Source organism: Amblyomma maculatum, chromosome 1 (assembly GCF_055883805.1).
Source record: "Amblyomma maculatum isolate TAMU_Amacu chromosome 1, ASM5588380v1, whole genome shotgun sequence".
In the NCBI taxonomy this organism is placed as follows: Eukaryota; Metazoa; Arthropoda; class Arachnida; order Ixodida; family Ixodidae; genus Amblyomma; species Amblyomma maculatum.
In genome coordinates this window covers 48,614,908-48,635,709 of record NC_139344.1, presented here as the reverse complement: position 1 = coordinate 48,635,709, position 20,802 = coordinate 48,614,908, and the positions used below count along the sequence as shown (strand labels likewise).

Sequence of the window (20,802 nt, the reverse complement as noted above, 5' to 3'; positions counted from 1 at the left end):
GTAGGCGATCACTGATTCTGCACCACACTGCCACTGTTCAGGATCACCAAAGGCCGACATAGCTAGCGTCAGTGTGGATATCAGTTTCTGCATTCTCGCCAAAAAGAGCTCAGTGTTGGGAGGCATTTGGAAGCGGCGGCGAAGCTCACTGGAATCGGGCAATTCATCGAAAAAAGGGTGAGCCATCTCTAGTCGAGGCTGGTAATGGTTCAGTTACGCGGGTGAAATCTTGGACAAAACGTCCATAATACAAGCTGAGACCCAAAAAGCGTCGAGGTACCTTCTTGCCGTTGGGTCGTGGGAAGCTACAGATGGCTGCGGTCTTGTCGGTGTCTGGAAAAACGCCTTGTGCACTGACACGTCCCATGAAGCAGAGCTCCTCGAAGGCGACGACATTGTTTTTAGGCTTGGTGGTGAGTTGGGCACATTTGAGAGGACAATGCACCAAGTGCTGGTCAAAGCTAGACGAGAAAATTAACCACGTCGTACAGTATACATCAGGAATAACTGTCACTTCAGACCAGATAAAACGGTGCCCATCGTGCGCTGGAATATGACCGGCGCGGAGCAAAGCCCAAACTGAAGCAGGGTATATGCGCCGGTAAATGGGTAAATGATAAATGGGCTAATGATTCGGACCTTGCATGCTAGAGGAGTACGTAGAGCTCGAAGCAAACGTCAAAATCAGCTAGCAGAGACGAAAGAAGACTGCTCTCATCAGATGACAAGCCCGGATTGATTTTAACCTTCTCGAGGGCGTGGACGGCACGCTGTCGTCGTGACGATTCGTCCAGGACGTACAAATTAAATAACCATTCCACATCGTGAAGGAAAACGACAGCCGTTCCTTGGCAAAGTGTTTTGCGAGAGCTATCCTGGCGAATTTGATGATGAGACGTCATCATCATCATCACAAAATTCGCCAGGAAAACATTCGTGCAACCATCATAATTTGACAAGACCGCGTGACAGCATCGCGGCGGCTCATGGTGCACGGGCATCGGCGCGTTAGCTCGCAGCTGCTGCGGGCGCGTGACAGTCCGGCTCTCGGAGCGGTCCTCTCGGTGCTTCGTAACGGAAGCAGCAGCCGCACCAACCTCAACTCATCAACCATGCAGCCGAGGTCCGGCAGAAAGTGGACCATCAAGCTGCCCTCACCCGCCTACCTGATGCCCATGCCTGCTGGAGGACGCCACAGGAAAGGCCCCAAGGCAAGTAGCAGTGGCCAGACGCCCCCATGGACGGTATTGCACGCCTACGCGCAGCTGATGTGCCGGGACAGGTGCTCAGCGTTCGTACAGCCGTCGCAGCAGCAGCTCCAGGATAGGCGCTCAGCGTTCGCACAGCCGTCACAGCAGCAGCTCCAGGATAGGCGCTCAGCGTTCGCACAGCCGTCACAGCAGCAGCAGATACAGCACCATCAGCAGCAGATACAACACCAGCAGAATTGCCACAAACAGCGCATGGTGCGTTGCACAACCTTTCCAGCCGCCGCTGCTATGCTCATGCCAGGCATTTACTGCGTGGCCGCCGCGCTGCCACTGGCAGCGGCTGCGGCGCCGGCGGTATACTGGCGGCAACAGCAACTGCAGCAGCGAATACAGCAGAATCACCACAAACAGCGCATGGTGCGTTGCCCGAGCTTTCCAGCCACTGCCGCTATGCTCACGCCGGGCATTTACTACGCGGCCGCCGCATTGCCACGGGCAGCGGCTCCGGCGCCGGCGGCATACCGGCGGCAACAGCAACTGCAGCAGCCACCGCTGCACGAGAACGCATGCGTCCCGCACCGCGGCACCGCTGCCGGTTCGTACGTCTCCCATCAGCAGATGAGCACATTGGTGCCCCGGAGGGAAGTGCATACCAAGAATGGCGTCCTTGCGGTGCGGCAGCCCAGGCGCGCCGACAGGAACGACGTCTACGGAGCCCCCCACAACAATGCCGCCGCGACGCATCAAGGATTTCATCCCTTTTCCCAGTTGCAGCACCAGGAGCACCCGCAACAGCAGGAGCACCCGCAGCAGCAGGAGCACCCACAGCAGCAGCAGCAGCAGCAGCAGCAAGAATGGGCGCAGGACAGCTACCCGCATCATGATGACGATGCTGCCGGCGCCAGTGGTCAGGGCGACGGCGACGCTCCGGAGTATGGCGACGGCGGCGACGCAGTTGGCGGCGTAGCGGATGATTTCGACGTATTGCGGAAGGAGCAAGAGGAAGTAGTTGCCATGCTGTCAGAGGTAGACAAACGGCATGAGCTGCAGCTGGCGTTCGAGCGGGCGATTCAGGAGGAAGAGGCCATCTTCAACGAAAACAAGGGGCACACTGCGCAGCCCACGTCGCAGCTGCAGATGCAGCGGGAACGTTTAAAGAGCGCTGCCGGGTCTTCGGACTCCGTGAACGTGTGCGTGGACGCCTCTCTCTGGCCTTTGGGCTCCAACAGCAGTCTCCTTAGCACCGCCCTTGGTGAGTGCAGCTACAGCTCCCCTTCGGCGAAGGTTCAAATTCGAACATCGGTAGACTGCTGCAACTCCGCGCGACTCACTGCAGACGTCGACGAAGTGGCCGTCCCCGCCAATCTACGAGTGGCAGACTTGCAGTCCCCGCCACCTGCGACGACTACGAGCGCCACCGCAGTCACCGCCATGACATCGAGTGCATCGCCAAGTAAGGACTGCACAGAACCAGCACAGAAGGGTGAAGAGGAGGCTAGGAGCGCTCAGAAAGCGGGGGACGAAGACTCCAACCTAGTAGACTATGTCCGGCTTGAACCAGAAGATGGGAAAAAGGAAGTTTATAACGAACAAAAACAAAGCCTATCTACTGAAAATCTCCGTCCCCCTTCGTCGGCGGAAAATCTGGCAAAGGAAAGAATTACTGTAACTCCACCTCCATGATGCAAAACAGGAGCCCGGAACGCGGCGGCTGGCCAACAGTGGACGGCCCATGACGCCAAGCGGCCCGCGCACTGTCGACATGCCCGGAACATCCAAAAGATGTGTAACAGGTGTTTAAAGAAGTCACACAGCGAACTACTGCGGCGGACTGGGCGAACGCAGGAAGAACGGCCTGGCATTTTAACGGGTCTTAAGTTTGGGGGCATTGCATCCAACAAGACTCAGAGTGTGAATGCATTAAAGGTCAAATCCCTGGATGGTAACTGCCGAAGAGAATGATGTATTTAATTTGGCAAAACTTTTTTCTGTACCTACATCAATTCAGTATTGCTTATAATCACTTATTACAAAAGCTTTGGTAATATTACGAGCCATTAGCTGCGTAATTATTCACTCTACTATCGATAGTAAAACCAGTAATAATGCGATAAATGATAGATATTACTATCAATTGTGCTCTTTAATATTGGTTATACTATTGATTGTGCTGCTGTATATTACATTCTACCGGAAGTATTGGTAGTCTATCGATAATCTTCTTAGAAACTCTATCGATAGTGATACGTGGCAAGGTTAGTGCACGAAGGTTAGTCCAGGTTGACGCAGCACACAAAGCACCGAATCACAACAGCGTTAACCTTCTAGCACTAAACGTTGCTACCACTTTGTCGTCTTCTGTGTCGCTGTTTCTGATCGTTGTCTTCTTTAGCGTCCAGCGATGCAGGGCATATATGTCACAATAGTTTCAAAATCTTGATACTATCGATAGCCAAATGACCGATAGTTCTGCATCACTACAGACGATTAATTTGAGGCGACGTTCGAAGTTAAATAACGATTTTGCTAGTGCAGAATACTAGTTATTGCAGATTTCAGGTAAGCTGGCAGAGCTCACTAAATAATCGCGCCCACTGAGTAACTTGGAATTATTTTCTTTTCGCCAATCACCGAGATAGCGAAGCGACTGCGCGTGCACGAAAAGACTGATGCTACTCGCTGCACACCCGTGAATACCAGTTCTGTTACAAATTACTTAAAATAGTTGTGTGTAAGCAGCGGATGCAGAAATCTAGTGCCCTTCAGTAGGAATTCAACAAGCATTATTTGTGCCAGCTCGGAGTTTTGGTCTCGCTTAGGGCAGAGGCTGCGGGTTTTTGTGCTTCGGCAAAATTCCGGTGAAGCGAGCGCTAGAAGCTATAGCTTTCACTGTAAAACGCAATTTTATTTTTATACAGCGCGTACGCATAGTAAATGCCCACCGACGGCATCTTACACACATGGTGCTAACCACGTTCGGTGCCTTCTTCACCAACCGATGCATGACCTGTGCGCAGTGTGGTTAGGGCGCTCGACTGCGGAACCGAAGGATGCAGGATCGAATACCGGCCGCGGAGACCGCTTTTCGATGGAGGCGAAAAGGAAGGCGACCATGTGCTGTGCGATGTCAGTGCACGTTAATGAACCCTATAGGCGGTGGAAATTTCCGGAGCCCTCCACTACGGCGTCTCGTTGTTTTAGCCGATTTGGGACGCTAAGCCACATAGTCCGAACCATGACCGTCATTTAAGGCGTTCTGCACTTAAGAAAACCCTTAGACTTAAGCGGCAATCCCACGTGGTGACATTTCTCGGCAATGCGCGTCGCGCGATGAGGACGTATCCCCTATTGCGGCCACGTGTGTAGAAGCGCTGGAGGGCGAGTTTTCAGCGCAGCTCTTTTACCGCCGCCTCATCGTTCTGTAATCTCGGACCAACAGTAGCTCGTTTTCAAAACTACACTTCTGGTAACTCATCGAATTATCGCAACATGATGTAAGCACTTCAATCGCTTAATGCACAGAGGACAACGGAAATACGTCTCCTGTTTAGATCGACTAATGTCCACTCGTACCAAAATCAGCGATTGTAATTTCACTATGACTCTGAAGTTTCACATTGATAGTTTATTGCAACTTATAGTCAGTAAATCAGGAAGACAAAAATAAGATGGAACAGGAAATAACAATGACGATTTCACTGATGTCAATTGCAGTGCAGCGTATGTTTTGATCTTTTGAAATAATCTCTGGACCCCCCAAACGTACACAAAATACCTATCTGCCTCAAACGAGAGGAACTAAATTGTGTAAGCCTGACGGAAAAATTGGACACTTTTTATGTAACTAATTTTTTTTTCTGTATTGGTTCAAATAAGATGCAAAGGCTGACTGATCAAAGTATTCAGATTTAGCTAATATTTCATATATCATTCGGTATCGGCTTAATATAATGGACCTGATAACGCGACGTGAGACGGCACGTTGTCTTAAAACCGCTGTGTCGCAACTAAATTCCGTGAGAGATAAAGACAGTGATGATGTCACAGGTCGCGACGTCAACTACCGCTGAGCAGCGCCTCCTAAGAAATACCATTGTGGAAAAGAAAACGTGTTCGAGCAGTAGTCTAACTGCTGCCCTTTGGATTATTGAAGCATTCGTTCAGCGGGATATTGCGTGGGATATCGAAATAACCATTTCTTTGTATTTTCTGCTAGGGCCCAAGTCTAGCCAAGAATACTGAGGGCCCAGATGAGTTTTCATGGGCCTTTTACTGGTCGTATATGTAAATAAAAAAAGACGGCAAACCTGATTGTTGAGGCTATTGGTGAGGCTATCCTTATAGCCTCAACAATCAGGTTTCCCGTCTATTGGTGGTAGGCTTCTCTGGACCGGTTACAACAGCAGTCGCGGAAACCCTCCTGCAAAAACAAAAAAGCGCCTAAAAAAGAGGACCTGTTCTCGTGTCTTCAAAGCCGGTGGTGGTCCCATATGTGCACCAGGTGTCGCACAATCTCAAGAAAGTGGTCGGTAGGCAGTGGTCGGTGAAAGTGGTCGGTAGCCCCCAACAAGCTGTCAAAGCTTTGCGGTCGCATTTCTGACGTTTGCGAGGGGGGCTGTAAAAAGAGGCATGGCATCTCCCATGTCAACTGCGCCACAGGAGTGGTATATAGCATACCCCTTTCATGTGGGTTTTCATAGGTACGCCAAACTGGCCGCTGTATTAATGATGGGCTACGGGGGCATGCTAAAAATATCGAGAATAACGACAGAATTTCCAACATTGTGGAGGCATGTTTCTTCCTGAATGAGCTCGTGTAGGGCACGATTTGAGAATACAAAGATTCTATGCAGGAGCGCCAATGTAAAAGCTCGGCTTGTGCCAGAGGCCTTCCATGTTAAAAAATTATCTGATCACTGTGCGAGTGACGCTTTTTTGTAGATTTATGACGCTGAATGTGCCTTTCTCATTTCTGTTTTGCTATAATCGATCGCAGCTGCGTGACTTGTGTTCCTGTACAGTCTGCGCATGCTCATATTTTCCTTTATATTCCTTGTATTCGCACCCCAATAAACAGTTAGTAGTAGCGCTTCTCAATCATCGTGTGTGTTTTCTTCTGTCCCCGTTCGAGTATTAGCGCTAATTTCTTCTTAAATTAAACTGGTCTAAAAATTCTCGATAAACTTTTTCTACTGCGTTTCTAGCAAAACCATTACGGGATTGACAACTCGAGACAGGAAACTTTGCATTACGCTGAAAAAAAAAAAAATGGACGCTTAGAGTGCAGTGTTCTGCCCCTTTAAGCGAATTGCTGTTCATATTCGATTCCGACTATAAGTGACCTAAAATGCATGACAATGGGTTGGTGGGGATATGAGTACCAGTTTACCTAAATAATCCCTGAACCTCACAACATGTGATAATCGTGTAATAATTGCAACATATATTAAGGGCCAGAATGATCTATTAGTTTGTTATCTCGCCGAGTAAATTTCTGCCGTTCTCAAAGCATTCGAGCTCATGCATAATCTTCTTAACAATCTCCTGCACGATGACTAAAGCATTGAGTTCTCACTCTCTTTAACGCCCTCCTCCATCTACGTCCACCGAAGCAGCTGCTCCATCCTCTTCCGTCCCTCTTCTTAACTGGGTTAGCATAGACTGGGATGGCTCGAAGCACAACGCACACATTGTTCAGTGGAATTACGGAAACCTCAACAAAAACCGAACTTTCTTTATTCAACGGTTCCTGACTTAGCCCTCGCAACCTGACGCCAGTATCATCCTGGAGTTGCGTGCTTTTAAATGTATCCCGGCCTACTGTGCCCTATATCTGCGGCTACTGTGCGGCTCACGACTCCGATTCCGAACCTTTAGTTCGAACTTATATTCGTGGGGATCTCCGATTGGAGTCCATCAACGTCCTCACTTATTTCAAACATTACCTAACTGTGTGTACCATGTACGGGATGGTACACTCTAAGCACGAACAGGGCTCAGCGTGGTCGCATTCCGCTGAGCGTCAGCGCTTCCGGCTGTACGGCTACCTCAGCCGTACCTCAAAGGCTACCTCAGTGCATTACTTCGTGATCGCATGGCCAGGTTCCATGTTTTCGATTCTGTGTTCGATTCACTTTCCTACTGTACTTCACAGGGCGCTATTCCACCACACGCCCTTTTCAACCTTGTAATGACTGCTCTCCCTCTCATTCTGGCACTGAGCGCAAACCTGAAACACAAGTGATCTTACTATTTGGCGTACCTCTGCGCCTCTTGGGACAGTAGAGGACATCTTACAGGAAGGCATCGATGCACTCCCTACTTACTAAGACACAGCAGACCCATACCTGGCAAATCCGAATTACTACTCACTGCGAAAACCCGATACCAACGCCGATACAATCGTCTTATGACTGTCACAATGGCAAAGCCATCCCATCGCTCGTGTATCGTCCTGCCATATTCTCGAACTTCATATGCATGAATCCTCTAATGTTGCTACAGTCGTTAATGTTTGCCATCAGCTTACGCACCTCGTCCGCCGCATTATCAATAAGCAGGCTGGGCTTCCCGAGGCTCAAGTCAGGCAGCTAATCCAGGCATTAGCTATGAGCAAAATTCTTGATACATTTCCGTATGCCGTATACTTTAGCCTACCACCAAAGATATGAGATTCAGGTTGCGCTTCATATATTGCATAAAACCACCCATAAAATATCACACTCTACGGAGTAGTTCTAACTCCTTCGTGACTTCATCAAACACATCGAGATCGACAAATGGCCCTCTTTTCGAGCACGAAGCAGGGGCACAGGATATTTAATTAAACCAGCTGCTCTCAAACCTATCGATCTCCATTTCATTATAGCTCTTTCTCCGCTCCCCTCTATCATTGGAATCACTCTTATTCTGAAAAACTCTGCCGTCAGTACCAGCCCACAGAGACGTTCAGCTCGCGCTACCTACCACGCTCACCGTATTGTTGATTCGACCATCGTCTACACAGACGCATCATGAACTCACGTCAGAGCAACAGCTTATTTCATTGCGAATGGCAACCAGGCTGTGGGTGGATCATCCCCTTACTTTTTGTGCAAATCGCCATCTTACAACGACCCTAGAGATCCCCCCCCCCCCCTTCCCCAATAATCACTGGCATCCAGTACCTTTCTCAAGAACCGGTCCCCAACACTTCAGGATATACCGTGTCCATCGATTCAACACAGGTTATACGCGCAATACAGCGTATACGGGTTGGACTCCTGCACCACTAACTATACACAAGATGACCTGCACGAAGCTCTCACTAAACAATGCCCCGATCTGATTACTGGTCACACTTCTACACGGGGCGCCAGAGATTCCTGGAGCTTAAAATTAGCCTTAAAATTTCCTGCTCGTTCCACGCGAAATATACACTTAGCAACATGAAACCTAATGGACATAGCCTTCTCGAAAAAGAATATATTCTAGAGCAAGTGCGACGTACTATGTTAAACATCCACAAAAAAAAAAAAGCAATAACGTAACGAATAACTTTACAAAGCCGATGCTTCGCTTGAAGAAACGTATTGTAGTGCACGCCAGGTTTTAACCACCACAACGAGCATATCGCACCACCACGCCGGGCTTTCGTACTAACCTGTCCTTGAAATGATTTTCCAATTGTTTTGCGGCGGAGAATTGTGGATTCCCGCATATATTCGACATGGTGCAACTGGAGCCTCAAGCTGCATGTCACGGGCCGCGTTAAGTTATACGGATTTCGCATATGTCACTGATTTACTTGACTAAAAGAAAAACGAAACTGATTCCCACCGCAGATACTAGTTTCTTCGCAGCTACAGAGTGGTCGAGCTTCGCAACAGTATCTCATTAATATCACTGTTTTCACCAGCAATTGAAAGTTTGTATACAAGGTGTCCAAGCTAACGTTAGTCAATAGTTAAAAGATAAAACATTTGAGGTAGGCCGGAGAAACCACTTGTATAAAGGTGTCCGCCATCTAACGCACCACAGGCAAAATTTATTTTGCAATTAACTAATTAGCAAATAATATCATTTTTGTAATTAACTATTTCCTTTAGACAATAATAAATGGGATTTGCAAAGTTGGAGAACACCTTCAGAAACCCCCCTTCCACTTATTTCCGATAAAGAATATCTCGCGTGTATTTTCTTTCCAAGCTTTAAAGAAAGCCCGCGAAATACAAAAAAATATCACGTGACTGGCGTATTCGCGCGCCACGATTGTGCTGCTCTCAACCAGGGCTTCAGTGAACGAAATCAGCTGTGGCCGTGGCTTCACGGCCCCGTTGCAGCGGCAGGCCGATATGTCTACGATGGCTTCTTGGTCCGCTTCAGGCAGTCAGCGTGCGTGTTGTTGCAGCGAGTGAACCATCGCCAACATATCAGCCTACCGCTGGAACTGAGCTCTCGGGTCACGGCCGCAGCTAATTTCGTTCACTCAAACCACGAATAAGAGCACCACAATCATGGCGCGCGAATGCGTTATTCCCGCGATCTTTTTGTTTTATTTCGCGGGCTTTCTTCAAAGCTTGGAAAGAAGATACACGTGAGTTATTCTTCATCGGAAATAAATGGAATGGAGGTTTCTGAAGGCGCTCTCCAGCTTTACAAATTACATTTATTGTCTGAAGGAAATAGTTAATTGGAAAAATTATCCTAATTACTAATTAGTTAATTGGAAAACAAAAAAATTATGCGGTGCACCAGATGGCTGGCACGTTTATACAAGTGGTATCACTGGCCTACCTCAAATGCTTTATTTTTTAACCCCTGGCTAAAGTTAGCTTGGGCACCCTGTATAACGTAAATTATTCATAGCAGCGGTTTTATTTTTTTCTCTAAAATAAAAACCTCTCTTAGTTTGAAAACAGTTGCTCTGCGCTTGGTTAGAAAAATTAAAATGGAGTGAATTTTAGTAACCGATACGAGTACTGGGTGCACCCTGCAAAAATAATAAATTCGTTCTAAAATACTTCTGGCATATCTTCACGCAATACATATCGAGTTATTCACAACCTATGTTCCTAAGTTTGCTGGAGCAGCAGCACCCATAAGCGAGGGATTCAACCTTATCGGTATATATATATATATATATATATATATATATATATATATATATATATATATATATATATATATATATATATATATATATATATATATATTTATATACTTTCTGGACAAAAATAATTGAAGATATTGTATTTCTAGTCATCAGGACATCAGAAATACGCAGGTCGTAGGCGCTGACCAGTGATCCTTTGTATCGTCTTATCAAATATCAACATATTACAATCTATTCACTTTGTTATATGCGCTCGCCGAAAGAAGGCATATATACAGCCGATTTCTGTGCGTAGTGGATACACAGCTTTCGTTGTAGTCGTAATCAAACTTGAGATTGCGGTGGTGGCGTAGAGGTCGAACATCAGCCTCACGTGAGGAACGTGGTTCGAATCCCAGTGCCGGATTAAGCAAAAAATTCGCGTGTCGATGGAATCACATAAACAGGTTTGGGGGTGCGACCTGAATCCGGTAAACACCTCCGGAAACGCACTCCGTCATCAGAACAGGATTTGACCACCCTGCTGTAGTAACCTGCCGCTACCTTCTATGAATACTCCAACAAACCTGTGGCCCTCAGTCCCCAGCGGCTCCGGAGCAAGTTAACACGGTTACGGTCAGACCTGTAACGCAGCAAAAGGTGCTGAGAATCTCTGGCTCAGGACAGGTCGCCATTGGCAACTGACCCTGGCAACGTTTAATGCTAGAACCTAGCCAGTGAGGCTAGTTCTAGCATTCATATTCAGATTCTTCGAGGAACTAGCGGGCATAAAATGGGATATCATACGGTTTAGTGAGGTCAGGAGGCCAAATGAGGCATATAGTGTACTGAAGGGAGGGCATGTATTCTGTTATCGAGGTAGGAGTAGGGTTTGTTGTCAACAAGGATATAGCTGGTAGTATAGATGAATTCTGTAACATTAATTAGAGTGGTAGGCATCGCAATTAGGCCTAATAAGCGCTATAAACTGAAGATTGAACATGCCTACGCACCTACGTGTATTCATGATGACCAGGCAGTCAAAAGCTTTAATGAAGATGTAGAATTGACAATGGGGAAGGTAAAAACGAAGTATACTGTACTAATGAGCGACTTCAGTGTCGAGGTAGGGAAAAAGCAGGCAGCTGGTGACCAGGAAGTGGGTGACTATGGCATTGGTTCTAGAAATAGCAGTGGGGAGTTACTAGCTGAGTGTGTAGAACGCAATAACGTAAGAATTATGAATTCCTTCTTCAGCAAACGGAAGAACCGGAAGTCGACATTAAAAAGCCCTAACGGGGAAACTGAGAACAAAATTGACTTCGTATACTGTGTTCTAACCCTGGCACTGTGCCGGATGTCGAGGTAATCGGACAGGTGCGGTAGAGTGATCACATGAGGATCTCGAATATATAGTCTAGATTTGAAGAGGGAACGAAACAGATTAGTAAGAAGGAAGCTCATCGACGAATTAACCGTGAGGGGGGAAGGCAGAAGAATACAGTATCTCGCTACAGAATAGATATTCAGCTTGGATGACGACCTCAGTGTGGAAGCGATGAACGATGCATTTAGAGATATTACAGAGTGAGCAGTAGAAGTTGGCGGTAGGATGGTTAGAGAGAATACTGCAGGAAATTATAAAATCAGACGAAATATTTCATTATAAGAAACGCCAAAGTATGAAAGCCTCGAACCCAACAGAGAATCGGCAGAGCTATCGAAGGGAATCAATAGGTGCAAAGTGTCCGACATATGAAAGTACAACAGGAAGAAAATCGAGCATGCTCTAAAGGACGGCGGCAGCCTTAAAGCGGAGAATACTTTTGTGTAGGCAAAAATTAGATGTGTATGCGTTAGACGACAAGGTGCAACGTCATCACGGATATGGACACGATGGTCAAAGTAGCCGAGGAGTTTTATACTGATCTCTACAGTAGCCGAAGTATAGTCAGGACAATGAGATTGGCAGTAGTGAGAAGAAGTCAATGTTCCTACAGTGACGAAGGACGAGGTCAAGAAAGCTTTAGAAACTCTGAAAAGGGGGAAAGCAGCTGGGGAATCTCTATAGCTCTCAAATCTCTTCTCTGATTCTCTGAGATTTGATTCTCTACACCTCGATCTCCCTGAGTATTAGCGTGTCTTCAATTAAATACGCCCTGCTAAGGTCCCCTTGAATGAAGACTCCTTCTGAGCATTAGGGTGAGTTTGGCGCAACAATTTAACCAAAACTGCCTACTTTGAGATGGAGACAAATTTAACTTAAGCAAATGTGACTCAACTTGGGTACTACTAGCTCTCACGGCTCGCGTAAGAACCGAAGGCTACGCGAACGACCGCTCAATGCCTCTTGACGTGTTGTTTTGATTTATCTATTTTGCCTTACTCGCTACGCGTGACCCCGTGAGACGACCGGTTTCACGTTTAGATTCTAACTGCCATTTTGACGCGCGTCAGAAGAACGGTTTTGAACACATGTTGGGCTTTGCTTATTTGACGGAATCGTCTTTGGGATCAGTATTACCTTTCGCTTGCTCATACATGCATGTTTCAGGCGACACAGTGCATGAATCCTTGCGTCCGTCCATTGTCAGCCAGCTCAAAGCTACATTAGAGACCATAGAAGTGCTAGCTACATGGAACTCGGAGGGAAAGTAGAGGCGTGAAGCGTACAGGCGCAAGCGTCGACCTTTGAGCGAACACGCGGCCGCGTCCTCGGCGGGAGAAAGCGCGGGCCTGGAAACGCGCAGCTACAAGTCGGCCGCTACATTTACCATGAGTGCCGGCTTTGCAGCCTGTCAGGGTGCATTGCGTAGACGTCCGACGCGGTTTAGCACACACACGCTTGATTAGTATATTCAACGCGAAAATAGTTATGGAGCTTCACTTTCGTCAAAGTCGAAGGAGACGGCTGCACTCAGCGCACCGAAGTGCAAGGCGCCGGATTAACTTTCTATGGGGGGCGGAATGCGGCCGAAGTCGAACCGGCGACCTCGTGCTCTGGAGCACAGCTCCATACCCACTGACTGGGCCACACACGGCACCCTGTCAGGACGAATCAACGAAGCTGGAAAACACTCATTTGCATAAAGGTTGCCACCACCGCCTTACGGTAATCTTTACTTGGCATTGCGCGGCAACAAGTATGCATACATATTACGCCGCGGCGGAAACTAACCACCCTGCCGACATCGGCGACACACCGCTGCAGTGTGGACAAGCCACCTTCGAAGCTGCGAGCACTACAAAGAGTTCTACGCTCGCTGCGGCTCACCAATCGCACACCTGTAGCCAAATATTCTTCAGTAGGCGTCTCGTAGGTGGCAAAATCTACCACGGAGGTCCGGCACACCAGAAAAAAAGGCATCACAGGTTCGCACTGACCCACTTCGAGGTCCACTTTACATGCAATGGCAGTTTAAACTAGCAACGTGATGAACGCACTGCAGATTTACACACGTTGTGTGAAAACAATTCCAAACGGACAACTGCAACAGTAAAAGAAATTAAAGAAAAGCAGCAAACAGGATAGCCCCTTGAAAATGATACCCTTAAATGCAGCTCACGGCGCAAAAGACGGCTGAACCTTCCCCCGTTACTCTGTATACCTCGCTCCATCGCTTCATCTGACCCCAGACGCACACCTTCTCGGCACGTACAGTGCACGCGTATGCTCGAGCCGTGCACGTACGCCCGACTGCGAAGCTTGCAACTGTGACGCGCCGCGATATTCAAGGCCGCGACAGAGCTCGAAAAAGGAGCAAACCGGTGCTGGAACGCGGTACGACAGGTCAGCGCGCCACGTACGGACCACGCGGCAACGGAGACAAATCAGATCATCTTCCCCGGTCTGGTCTTCCCAGCGCGAGCTTTTTTCGACGACGAAAACGGGGTTTCTTTTCTCGTTCGGCTGTACCCACGACAAATGACACGTACGAGACCGTGCAGAGAGGCTGCTACGGAGGGGGATCTTTACCTGGTTCCCGCTACACGCCTCCGGCGTCCGCGGATCTGCCCGCGAGACCATTTGCGCGCACTCGGAACGGTTGAGGTATGCGCGAAGGCTGCAGCTTATATACAGGCGCGGGTTGCGACCGCACCGCTTGAAGCGCTCAAGTGAACGAGGCGCCACAGCTCCAGCGGCGACCCATAGAGCGCTCGCCGAGAATACGAATGCTGCTGCGGCAAGAAAAACGGCGATGAATGGAAATGGACGCAGAATAAAGACACTTGTGCCGTGTTCAGCGCGCCGAACGGGATTTTACTTGTTCGCTATTTCCTTTTGTAGCGCATCCATATAACCGGCAACTCTGTCGACATTGCGAACAGCTTTCAAAAAGGCACTAACAAAATTCGCGTGAAGCATTGAAAGCATGCCGATCATATACGGTTGCCGCACGGTAGTGCTAAGCGAAGAAAAGGCGACGTAGCGACATTTGATTGGAGAAGTTGAGGCAGAAGTGCGCCCTGCTCTCGCTGCCCGCGTAGAGCCTATAGTCTCTGAAACAAAAAGGCGGCAAAAACCACGTGGCGATTCATGTACACTAATGTCTTGCAGTTCATCCAGAACAGTTGAGCAGGTACCCAAATGTATGATTACAAATTAAGATAGGCCGCATGCTACAAGCAAGGTTTCAGACTGTATTTTGAGGCGAACAAAAAGGAGTGAATAGCTATTTCCATTTGCCGGTTTAATTTCATAGAGTGGGCTGGAACAACCGTGTAAATCTTTAGTTGCCACGTTCATTGACGATTGATTTGGGAATCAAGTTTCATTATTCAATGTCCAAGGGCAGGAACGATGTAATGAATGCATTAGTAGAGCCAGTTATGCGCTGCACACTATACGGGAATTGAAACGCCGATGCGATATTATTACGGGTGGTACTAGGAGGGAGGTTCGCAGGCCAGGCCGTCTGTAAAAAAGATGATGGAATATGCCTAGATGCGATATATTAGGCCTGGCCGCGATATAGAAAGATGCAGCCGAGCGCGTTTTGGATGTTTCAGCCGCTAGTTTCACGATCTTTTAAGACAAGTTTAGTTTGCTAGTTAAAGCTCAGCTACTTTGGTCATCTGATGAGAAGAGAGGAGTCGCTGGAGAAAGATTTGATGTTGGGAAAGGTTGAGGGTTGCCGGAGAAGGGGTAGGCAGCGAACGCGATGGTTAGATGGCATCCTCGAGGCACTGCAGATGAAGTTATGTGATGTTAGGAAGATAGTGAGAGACCGGAAAGCGTGGCGTGACATGGTCAATAGGGTCACGAAGAGTCGGACACGACTGAACGACTGAACTGAACTGAACTTAGTTTGCTTGCGATAACACCCAGATACCGGTATGATTCAACGCCTGAAGTGGCCGTGCACTTTAGTGAGTATGAATGACAAACTCTAACGCTTTCTCGATACTTACATACTCTTGAATTGAGGTACATTCAGCTTCGGCAGCCTTCTGTTAAATCGAGGGCTTTGCTGCTGAAGTATAGCTGATTAGCTGTACGTGGTTAAGCGACGACAAATTGCGCAGTCATCAGCGAAGTAAACCCTTGTGAATGGGCAGTTTGTTTTGTGAATACTTCCAGCTCAGTGTTGTTTGTATACACCATTGCCTTCGCGTACTGAAGTTAAATTACGAGGCGACATATGCGCGCCTGAATGTATACTGCAGAGGCAAAGCGCGTGATATACGGAGACAAATCGTTGCGCTTAAATAGATCATTATGAGGCCCTTACGAGTAGTATGGTTTCCAAGAGCAATGCTGGAACTACAGGCTAGATCTAAGCTGGAACACGACTAAGGTCCTCGGTTCGCGCCATGCGCTCTTTCACATTCATAGAAAGACAATACTATTCTGCTCTTACGACAATTGAAGATGGAACCTGTCCACAATTAACTGAAGTCGAACCCTGCGCTAGTTTATCCTCGCTGCCGAAAAAATGCACCGTCGACGTGACCGCTTCGCCTCTCGTCACGGCCGCTATAGATCGGCGCGCGCCGATTTAGGCGGCCGTGCTCTCGCAAACTCGAGTCACTGGACGCGCGGAGCCACCTACACAGCCAGGGAGATGTTCCTGTCAATGCAATATTACCCCTATTATTCGCCTGCGCGAGTTCGCTTCGTAGCCGAAACGTGCAAACAAGACGTGATGTAATCTTCCCTCGTGTTATGTCAGAAATTTAAATACATTTATTTTCCTCGTTTATTTATTTACCCCTACAAGCGGTATATATATATATATATCGAAAGTATTTTTTTTTTTATCTTTAGGTACCTGGAAAGGCTGTTTCGGTTTCCACGCAGGCTGATGCTAGAACGATTATGTCGCACAAATGAAATTACTACAAACGAGCCTGTCATGCAAAGAAAACCGTAGATGAGCATGTGGCGGATTAAACAGTAAACTTAAGAAGTTACAAATGAAAGCTCGTGGTTTCTGCTAGCATCCTTTCTTGCTGCACCAGTCCCGCGCTGACATGGACCTGCTTTCTGTTTTTTTCTGACGCGGAATGCTGCGAAGTGCCGATTCGTGCTACAAGATAAGTCAGTATATGTACCACCGCGGACAAAAGTAAACGGAACGCGCTATTCGCTTCTGAAATTTTTCACGCGTTGCGTAATTGAAACTGGCAGTCGTGGTATATGTGCGAACCGGTCGTATACGCCAGTACCCCTTCACTTGAACGGACGTTGTTTTCCTATCTCCAGTGTAGAAAGCGTGGTTTTAATTTGAACGGAAAAGCGTGCTCCGTTTACTTATGTCCGCACCTGTACTTACGTGTCTGCGATCAGCCCCAAATCCAATGACTGCCTTCTTTTCAGGCCGTGTTGCGCTAATCATTCCCGTGAAGCGATTTGGGATCATTTCTAATGCACACCTTGCCGTCTCTTGCATGCTACTTTCACTAATCAAGGTTGTTTTTGTTTACTCTCATAATACATGACAAGGGCTTCTGCCGGTGGCTAACAGACCACATGTTGCGCGCGACTGAACAAAATCGCCACGCTGCATTCCTATTTCTAGCATCTCCGGCGCCTGTTGCGCGCGCGCGCCCCGCCTTCTTCGCTCGCAAGGCGCGGGCAACCAAGTTTACTACAGCCGGTGAAACACCGGCGTCTATAGACGCAGCCGGCAGGGCCGTGGTCTGAAGCGGCGACCGACAGACGTGCTCGGTAAACAGGCGGTCGCGCTGTCACGACTCAGCTGCGGCTTGAGCGATCACGCTTTGACTTCTTTGGCGAGGCGCACTCAAGTCGGCGCGCAAAGAGCGTCGAGCTGCTGAACACCCACTTTGTACACAGACGCACACACATAAAGAAAGAAGTTGCATGCAACTATTTCGGATTTAGAGCGAGAATCAGTATCTTATCAGAATAATGCAACAACGTAATCCAACAACAATTGTAATCCAGCGTGGCACCTCTTGCGTCTTGCTGCCCATTCAGGTTGCGCCACGCCCCCGCTAGCAGCCGGCAATTCGCAGTGGATTACGACCCCCACACCAATTCTAAAACAAAACTATTATATTAAACTGACCCTGCTATGGACACTCAGCGGTAAAGCCGGTTCATTCTGAAGTGCGTCAGAACCCGCCGCAAGAGAGAATCAGCGGTGACTTCTGAGCGCGCCAAGACGCCCGGCCGGTCGACTCGATGCACGTGCCGGCATCGCGTAGACACAAAACGCGCAGCTCTAGACGCAAACAAGAACAGCGCGCGGTCAGAGAAAAAAATTCCGAGCGCACTTACCCACGAACCATATTCGGAATTTCTTGAGGGCTGGATTAATCGACATCCGACCGTGTGCGACGTGCTGCGACAGAGCGAACAATGGATCGTAAACGGACGACCGGCAAAACGAGACGAGTCGCTCCCGCAGACGACACCGAGCTAGCGGCAGCAGCAGACGACACGAGCGGCGGCGGCGATACCCTCGGCTGCAGACCTCCCGGGCGGGTTTCCGCTGAGCGGACGCTAGCGCCCCGGTGGGATGCGCTCGCCAACTAACGGTGTGCACCGAGCGGAGAGTCAACAGAGCGCGGAAAGAAGGCGAACTATGGTCCCTACACACCTCTGTATATTTCTTTTTCTCCTCGCCGTCCGTGCCTCCCAGAAAGAACGGAAGGTTCCCTTGCTAAGGTTATGCAAGTGCTTCCTGGATCCCAAGTATATCGGACGTACCGCTTAGCACCGCTATAGGCTTTAGTTTGCTTACTCACCTGCGTGCTTCGGAATTTTGCACTCGTGCCGACTTGCGCATCGTCTTTTGTGTTCCACGATAGGGTCGGATAAGTAGGAAGCAATTTGTTTTTTTGCACGTTCTTTTGTGTCGGGAGGCAAGTGAACCTGAACGGCCGCAATTCTTTTTTGTCGGCTTGCTTTATAGCGCTAAAGGTCTCCGCTGCGAGCCCAAACTGCCCGCACGCGCGGCTTGCCTTTATTTTCATTCTTTTTTCTTATTTTTTTTTTGCGCACGCAGACCAAAGACGCATTCTTTATTGTCCGAAAGCCGCGATGTTTTCGGTCGTTTCGCGCTGCGCGCTTTGAAAAATCGTGACCGGCATTTTTCGTGCAGGCCACTCAGTCGGCATTGAATGAAACCCCTGAGCGTTAAAAATATGCTAGGAGAAGATTCTTCCCCTTTTCACGTGCGGTGTACGCGGTTAAGAAAGCACTGTGTCAGTAGGCTAATTCTTTTTCGATGCGTCCCTTCTGGTCTTTCCTCCTGTTTCTTCTCTTTTTTTCGCTAATAACAAGTGTACAGCATGCAAAGCCGCACGAAGAACAGAAACACGAAGCTACCGACGCTGATAAAAAGGACGAGGGGAAAGAAAATAGCAGCAGCAGCGCGTAGGATCAAGTTCAAGCGGTCGGGTTTTTTTTTTTTTTTTTTTTTTTTTCGTGGCCAGTACAACGGAATGCGGAACAGATCTTTAGCCGCCAGAACATCACCGTAGCTACCCCTTCTGTTGCCTGCGGTGGGTCAAGCTCCGGTGCACTCTTTTACTTTTCTTTTTCCCTTAGTACGTTATTGCCTAGTACGTGTCCTTAGTACGTTATTACGTTATTCGACTGTACTGTCAGCTGTATACATTCACCGAGCTTAGTGAGAAGTCTTCTGGCCACAGAATCTGTTCTTGAGCTTCAATGCTCGGCATATCATATGCGTCTTGACATCTTATTTAGCGCAAAAGGACAGGAAAAATACTGAGAAAACACGTACAACACACTGTTTGTCCTGTCATTTTACGCTAAATGAGATGAATTTTAAGAGTGATATCGTCATATAGCCCGACAGTTAACGCTTTTATGGTACATATCATTGCGGCACATCCCCAGTTCCAAATCTGGGGATTGGGAGGAAGACTCTTCTATACCCCTCCGGACAGAAACTCGCGCATTGGCCAAAAATCGAAAGCAATTCAAAGTTCTTTTTTTTTTTCATCGTATTATTTGAGCATCACACTAAGTTGCACTAACAAATGTGTACAGGTGAATGCAACTACAAACGACTCCTTACACGATATGACGAATACGGTAAAAAACAATAAGAAAAATCAAAATACACTACATCGTCATGCAGTAATATATAGGCGATGCTGCAATACCCGTCGTGACAGCGCTAAGTGCACAGACAGCGGTAACATGAAAGCTATCACGCGAGGTCGTGACGATGCGAGCTGAAACTGCGCTTCTGGCTGTTAGAAACACTATTGGTACGTACGCCGGGTCGTGCGCACGCGAAAGTGCTCGTTCGCTCCGTATTCTGTTTTCGAAATCGAAGTCCTTAGTCTTAAAATTCTCCCTAAACACGCATGCCTCATCGTGCTTGCGAAGGGGCGTGCCTCTATGGCTTTTCAAACAGTCACGGGCGCTCGATCTTCACGGGCTCGCATGTTCCCTTTCTCCACTGCTTCTTCCTATACTGAAAGTTCCCTTACGCGTGAAAGCCGTCTGCGCAGGCAGTGGCGAGGGTATACGAAAGGGCAGAGGCCGGCTGCGGGCCCCTATAGTGCGCGTTATCAGGCGTTAGAAAAATTACGCAAATTGCATGTCCCTACGTTCTCCAATACGGGTCTGCTTTGTTTTTGTATGTGAGGAGGCTGCGGGTGTAAGTCGAAGTTCACGGCAGCGCAATTAGGTCCGCGAGGAAAGCACAAGGTGCACGCCTCCTAGAACGTCTTACGGTAATACCCAGAAAATTTGCACATTTGCTGGGAAAGAGTTTTTTAACGTATTTTTTTTTCCCCCATATTGTTCAACATGACGATAGCAATCACTATATGCGAACTTCCATCGGCAGGTTTCTCATTTTTTCCCTATTAATTGTCAAAACGCGCCCCCATTAGTTTTAAAATATGGCGGTCTGACATAGGTACAGCCGTTGTCAGAAGTGTAGAGGCCGGGGGGGGCCGCTTCTGAGCCGTGTAGTGACACCAATTTAGCACTAGTGGAGGTCTTTCCCACTGTAGAGGGGAGGACAAAAAATCTTCTTACCACCAAAAAATTACGAACACTGG

At 48.1% G+C, this 20,802-nt stretch overlaps 1 protein-coding gene across 6 annotated transcripts in view; it reads right to left on the bottom strand.

Annotated features, from left to right (window-relative positions):
* Window positions 1-20,802, bottom strand: part of LOC146202314 (uncharacterized) — a 64,681-nt gene that overhangs the window by 28,994 nt on the left and 14,885 nt on the right. The window contains exon 2 of one of the 6 annotated variants that reach the window (XM_084588075.1): window positions 1,865-2,671. The exons of 3 other annotated variants lie outside the window; for them this stretch is intronic. In XM_084588075.1, coding sequence (XP_084444201.1) covers window positions 1,865-2,093 — 229 coding nt within the window. In that variant the 5' untranslated portion in view covers window positions 2,094-2,671. Of the gene's footprint in view, window positions 1-1,166; window positions 1,511-1,864; window positions 2,672-18,031; window positions 18,096-20,802 lie in introns of those variants that run through there. 2 more of the 6 variants (XM_084588079.1, XM_084588077.1) reach the window with 2 other exon arrangements.